At 63.4% G+C, this 6000-nt stretch overlaps 2 protein-coding genes across 2 annotated transcripts; both read right to left on the bottom strand.

The window, feature by feature from the left end:
• Nucleotides 1–1758: 1758 nt before the first annotated feature.
• On the bottom strand, nucleotides 1759–2334 carry LOC129200778 (interferon-like). Its single transcript, XM_054812038.1, has one exon. It carries the CDS (start codon nucleotides 2332–2334, stop codon nucleotides 1759–1761), a length of 576 nt encoding a protein of 191 aa, XP_054668013.1.
• A 2535-nt stretch (nucleotides 2335–4869) lies between these two features.
• Nucleotides 4870–5445, bottom strand: LOC129200775 (interferon-like). Its single transcript, XM_054812034.1, has one exon. The coding sequence runs from the start codon at nucleotides 5443–5445 to the stop codon at nucleotides 4870–4872; it is 576 nt and encodes a 191-aa protein (XP_054668009.1).
• Nucleotides 5446–6000: the final 555 nt, after the last annotated feature.

Genomic DNA, 6000 nt, shown 5'->3' on the forward strand with positions numbered 1-6000 from the left:
GGGGCTGTTGCCGGCAGCGCCGCGTTGGGTCCCTGGCTGCGGTGCCAGTCGTGTGCCCCCGTAGCAGGGGTCTCGTTGTGTTTTCTCTGCCTCCTTGCCCGCCGAGGTGTCTGGAGAGCACAGAAGACAACGTGGCCCGTAAGCGAAGGGTCTAGCGTTTGGGACGGCCTGAGCCCCTGCGCCCCTAGAGGGAGGGGTGTCCAGGAGTCCTCTGGAGGTGGATCTGAGCCAGCTGATGGAGTTGTCGAAGGCCAGGGGGAGGAGGAGGTGGAGGTGTCAGTGGCTGAGGTTTTCAGGCCCCTTGCCAGAGCAAGCATGGCGTTCTGCTTGCCTGAGAGGCGCTGGCCCACGTGCTCGGTAAGCTTTTGGAGCAGGGGAAACGCGTGTGCGCTGGTGGTGGTGGTGGCGGCGGCGGCAAGGCGGTGGCAAGCTGGGAGCCACGGTCTTGCCAGGCAAGGCTGTGTCGGTGGATGCTGTGCTTGGGATGGTGGCAGAGCGCGCGGTGATTCGGCGTACCGAGGTGCCGTCGCTGCAGGAGGTAGGCTGATGTCGGAGGTGCGTGGCTGGAGCTTGCGTGCGTTGCCCTGGACTAGAATAGGTGGTGCGGCAAGGTGTTTTCGAGCAGCGCAACGGGAGAGTTGTCGTGACGAACGCCCGAAGCGTCAAGAGCAGCGGACCTCGGCCCAATCCAAGCGATCTCTGGCGTGCCTCTCCTTCGTAGAAGCATCGAGCGGTTTTTGGGTTGGGAGCGACCTTTAAAGGTCGCCTGGTCCACCCTGCCAGCAATGAGCATGGATATCTTCAACTCGATGGGGTTGCTCAGAGCCCCGTCCCACCCGACCTTGAATGTTTCTGGGGCTGGGGCATCGACCACCTCGTGGTTGGGGGGTGGGGGGTGGGCAACCTGTGCCGGCGCTTCGCCAGCCTCATGGTAAAACGTGTCTTCCTTCTCTCTGTTGCGAATCTCCCCCCGTTTTAGTTTAAACCCCTGAGCCCTTGTCCTATCGCTAGAGGCCCTGCTAAAAAGTCTGTCCCCATCTTTCTTGCGAGCCCCCCGTAAGTAGGGAAAGGCCGCCAGAAGGTGTCCCCGGCGCCTTCTCTTGTGCAGGCTGAAGAAGGCCAAGTCTCTCAGCCGGTCCTCGTCGGAGAGGTGTTCCACCCCTCTGACGGTGTTTGTGGCCCTGCTCTGGACCCGCTCCAACAGGCCCGTGTCTCCCTGGTACTGAGGGCTGGGGAGCTGCTGATCATCGGTCGGTCTGAAGCGGGGATGGGAGGTGGAAGATGCTGAGGAGACAAGGGCCGACGAGGTGCTTCTGAGGACGGTGGTTAAACCCTGGGAGAGGTTTTCCAGAGCGGTGGAGGACAGTGCCTCCTTGGGGAGGAGGCGCCCGAGAGAAGAGCGGGCACGGGCCGTGGCGAGCCCCTGTTTGGAGCGAGTAGGGGTTGAGTGGAGGTCGCTTCCCCCCACCCCAAAGGCTGGTTGGCGTGCTTCTGAGACGAGAGGCGCTGTTGAGCTTTTTGCCAGAGGCCTTTATTTTCTGTCGAATAAATAGGTGAATAAATAGATCGACGCCATTGTCAAAATAAATAGGCCGAGTTCCATAATAAATAGGGGAGCAGTCAGGGGAGGCTCAGGGTGCAGGGCCGTTCTGTCAGGGGCTCCTGCCCCTGGGCGAGGGGAGGAGGCGGGAGGACAGAGGTGGGGAGGGATTGGGTGGCGGTCCAGAAGCGGTGGTGGGGGTGCGTGGGGCCGTTGGGCTAACTGCGCGTGTCGCGGGTGAGGCGGTGGAGGTGTTGTAAGCAGGCGCGAGCTTCAAGGCGGACGTGGTCCCAGGCGCAGGCGCTGTGGTTGTGGGCGTGGAGGAGGTCGTGGATGCGGCTGAAGTACTTGTCGATGCTGAGCAGCCGGTTGCGGGGCCCTTGCCTTTTGAAGCGCGTCCCGTTGGCTGGCAGGCATTGCTGGAGCTGCTGGATGTGGTGGTGGAGGTTGTTGAGGAGTAGGTGGCGTGCCTGGGCGTCCCAGTGGCGGGGGGTGCTGTGGCTGCTGAGGGTGTCGAAGAGGTGCTGGAGGATGTGGAGGGCGGTGGCGGCGCCTTGGTTCGTGTGGTTGTCGTGGAGGAGGGTGTCGGGGAAGGATGGCGGCTGCTGGTGGTGGCAGGGCTGTGGCGGGCTGGGAGCCATGGCCTGGAGGAGGTTGAGGCTGTCCCAGGTGAGGGTGGCGTGGCGTGGCCGCAGGTGGTGGCAGGCGAGGGCGGTGGCGAGAGCCGTCAGGAGGAGCAGGAGCGCCGGGGCGCCGTGCCGCGGGCAGGGCTGTGGGGTTGCGTGCGCAGCCATGGTGGGGCTGTGTGCGCTGCGTGGGTGGTGCTGGGCGGGAGCCTGGTCGGGCTTGGTGGCGGTGCGGGTGGGCGCTGTGCTTGGGGTGCTGCTAGGTGGCCGGCTTTATGCGGTGCCGCGGCTTTCCCTTCCTCGCTTTCCGATTGCAGCGAGTTTCTGGTTGCGTTCTCAGTTTTGGCTGGCGGCTGTGGTATTCTTGGGGAAGTGTGTTGGTGGGGCGGCCGTGCTTGGGGAGGGAGGGATGGCGGTCGGTGGCGGTGCTTTGCTGGTGGTGTGTTGGGGTTGGGTTGGCTGTAGTGGTTGAGTAGGGGATGCGAAAGCGCTGGCTGGGGCAGAGCCCTCGGGGGCAGCTGTGCCGGGGAGGGGTGTCAGGGTTTCCCTGTTGCTGCCTCTGTTGTGGGGCTGAAGTTTCCCTTCCTGGCCAAGTGTCTCTTTCCGTCTGTCGTGCCCTGGTGTTGGTTGTGGTCTGTTTTCCTTTTGCTTGTGGCTCGCCTTTGCTTTCATCTTAGCTGGTCTTTTCTGTTGGTGCTGGGAAGGGTTGTGATGTCACTTGGCAGAGCCCGGGGAGCCCTTATCCTGGAGCGAGGGCCTGGGGGTGGCGGCGGCGGCTTGCGAGGAGGTGGCTCTGGGTGTGGGCACGTGAGCATTGGATGTGTTGCTGGGTGGAGCTGCCCCGGCTCCGGTGTTTGGAGGCGGTGAGGTTGGGGAAGAAAGGCAGGAGGAAAGGCTTCAGGAAAAGGAGGAGGGAAGAGGGGAGAGTTCTGCTCCTCCTGCTGCCGGGGCTGTTGCCGGCAGCGCCGCGTTGGGTCCCTGGCTGCGGTGCCAGTCGTGTGCCCCCGTAGCAGGGGTCTCGTTGTGTTTTCTCTGCCTCCTTGCCCGCCGAGGTGTCTGGAGAGCACAGAAGACAACGTGGCCCGTAAGCGAAGGGTCTAGCGTTTGGGACGGCCTGAGCCCCTGCGCCCCTAGAGGGAGGGGTGTCCAGGAGTCCTCTGGAGGTGGATCTGAGCCAGCTGATGGAGTTGTCGAAGGCCAGGGGGAGGAGGAGGTGGAGGTGTCAGTGGCTGAGGTTTTCAGGCCCCTTGCCAGAGCAAGCATGGCGTTCTGCTTGCCTGAGAGGCGCTGGCCCACGTGCTCGGTAAGCTTTTGGAGCAGGGGAAACGCGTGTGCGCTGGTGGTGGTGGTGGCGGCGGCGGCAAGGCGGTGGCAAGCTGGGAGCCACGGTCTTGCCAGGCAAGGCTGTGTCGGTGGATGCTGTGCTTGGGATGGTGGCAGAGCGCGCGGTGATTCGGCGTACCGAGGTGCCGTCGCTGCAGGAGGTAGGCTGATGTCGGAGGTGCGTGGCTGGAGCTTGCGTGCGTTGCCCTGGACTAGAATAGGTGGTGCGGCAAGGTGTTTTCGAGCAGCGCAACGGGAGAGTTGTCGTGACGAACGCCCGAAGCGTCAAGAGCAGCGGACCTCGGCCCAATCCAAGCGATCTCTGGCGTGCCTCTCCTTCGTAGAAGCATCGAGCGGTTTTTGGGTTGGGAGCGACCTTTAAAGGTCGCCTGGTCCACCCTGCCAGCAATGAGCATGGATATCTTCAACTCGATGGGGTTGCTCAGAGCCCCGTCCCACCCGACCTTGAATGTTTCTGGGGCTGGGGCATCGACCACCTCGTGGTTGGGGGGTGGGGGGTGGGCAACCTGTGCCGGCGCTTCGCCAGCCTCATGGTAAAACGTGTCTTCCTTCTCTCTGTTGCGAATCTCCCCCCGTTTTAGTTTAAACCCCTGAGCCCTTGTCCTATCGCTAGAGGCCCTGCTAAAAAGTCTGTCCCCATCTTTCTTGCGAGCCCCCCGTAAGTAGGGAAAGGCCGCCAGAAGGTGTCCCCGGCGCCTTCTCTTGTGCAGGCTGAAGAAGGCCAAGTCTCTCAGCCGGTCCTCGTCGGAGAGGTGTTCCACCCCTCTGACGGTGTTTGTGGCCCTGCTCTGGACCCGCTCCAACAGGCCCGTGTCTCCCTGGTACTGAGGGCTGGGGAGCTGCTGATCATCGGTCGGTCTGAAGCGGGGATGGGAGGTGGAAGATGCTGAGGAGACAAGGGCCGACGAGGTGCTTCTGAGGACGGTGGTTAAACCCTGGGAGAGGTTTTCCAGAGCGGTGGAGGACAGTGCCTCCTTGGGGAGGAGGCGCCCGAGAGAAGAGCGGGCACGGGCCGTGGCGAGCCCCTGTTTGGAGCGAGTAGGGGTTGAGTGGAGGTCGCTTCCCCCCACCCCAAAGGCTGGTTGGCGTGCTTCTGAGACGAGAGGCGCTGTTGAGCTTTTTGCCAGAGGCCTTTATTTTCTGTCGAATAAATAGGTGAATAAATAGATCGACGCCATTGTCAAAATAAATAGGCCGAGTTCCATAATAAATAGGGGAGCAGTCAGGGGAGGCTCAGGGTGCAGGGCCGTTCTGTCAGGGGCTCCTGCCCCTGGGCGAGGGAGGAGGCGGGAGGACAGAGGTGGGGAGGGATTGGGTGGCGGTCCAGAAGCGGTGGTGGGGGTGCGTGGGGCCGTTGGGCTAACTGCGCGTGTCGCGGGTGAGGCGGTGGAGGTGTTGTAAGCAGGCGCGAGCTTCAAGGCGGACGTGGTCCCAGGCGCAGGCGCTGTGGTTGTGGGCGTGGAGGAGGTCGTGGATGCGGCTGAAGTACTTGTCGATGCTGAGCAGCCGGTTGCGGGGCCCTTGCCTTTTGAAGCGCGTCCCGTTGGCTGGCAGGCATTGCTGGAGCTGCTGGATGTGGTGGTGGAGGTTGTTGAGGAGTAGGTGGCGTGCCTGGGCGTCCCAGTGGCGGGGGGTGCTGTGGCTGCTGAGGGTGTCGAAGAGGTGCTGGAGGATGTGGAGGGCGGTGGCGGCGCCTTGGTTCGTGTGGTTGTCGTGGAGGAGGGTGTCGGGGAAGGATGGCGGCTGCTGGTGGTGGCAGGGCTGTGGCGGGCTGGGAGCCATGGCCTGGAGGAGGTTGAGGCTGTCCCAGGTGAGGGTGGCGTGGCGTGGCCGCAGGTGGTGGCAGGCGAGGGCGGTGGCGAGAGCCGTCAGGAGGAGCAGGAGCGCCGGGGCGCCGTGCCGCGGGCAGGGCTGTGGGGTTGCGTGCGCAGCCATGGTGGGGCTGTGTGCGCTGCGTGGGTGGTGCTGGGCGGGAGCCTGGTCGGGCTTGGTGGCGGTGCGGGTGGGCGCTGTGCTTGGGGTGCTGCTAGGTGGCCGGCTTTATGCGGTGCCGCGGCTTTCCCTTCCTCGCTTTCCGATTGCAGCGAGTTTCTGGTTGCGTTCTCAGTTTTGGCTGGCGGCTGTGGTATTCTTGGGGAAGTGTGTTGGTGGGGCGGCCGTGCTTGGGGAGGGAGGGATGGCGGTCGGTGGCGGTGCTTTGCTGGTGGTGTGTTGGGGTTGGGTTGGCTGTAGTGGTTGAGTAGGGGATGCGAAAGCGCTGGCTGGGGCAGAGCCCTCGGGGGCAGCTGTGCCGGGGAGGGGTGTCAGGGTTTCCCTGTTGCTGCCTCTGTTGTGGGGCTGAAGTTTCCCTTCCTGGCCAAGTGTCTCTTTCCGTCTGTCGTGCCCTGGTGTTGGTTGTGGTCTGTTTTCCTTTTGCTTGTGGCTCGCCTTTGCTTTCATCTTAGCTGGTCTTTTCTGTTGGTGCTGGGAAGGGTTGTGATGTCACTTGGC

This window comes from Grus americana, unplaced genomic scaffold (assembly GCF_028858705.1).
Source record: "Grus americana isolate bGruAme1 unplaced genomic scaffold, bGruAme1.mat scaffold_487, whole genome shotgun sequence".
Lineage (NCBI taxonomy): Eukaryota > Metazoa > Chordata > Aves > Gruiformes > Gruidae > Grus > Grus americana.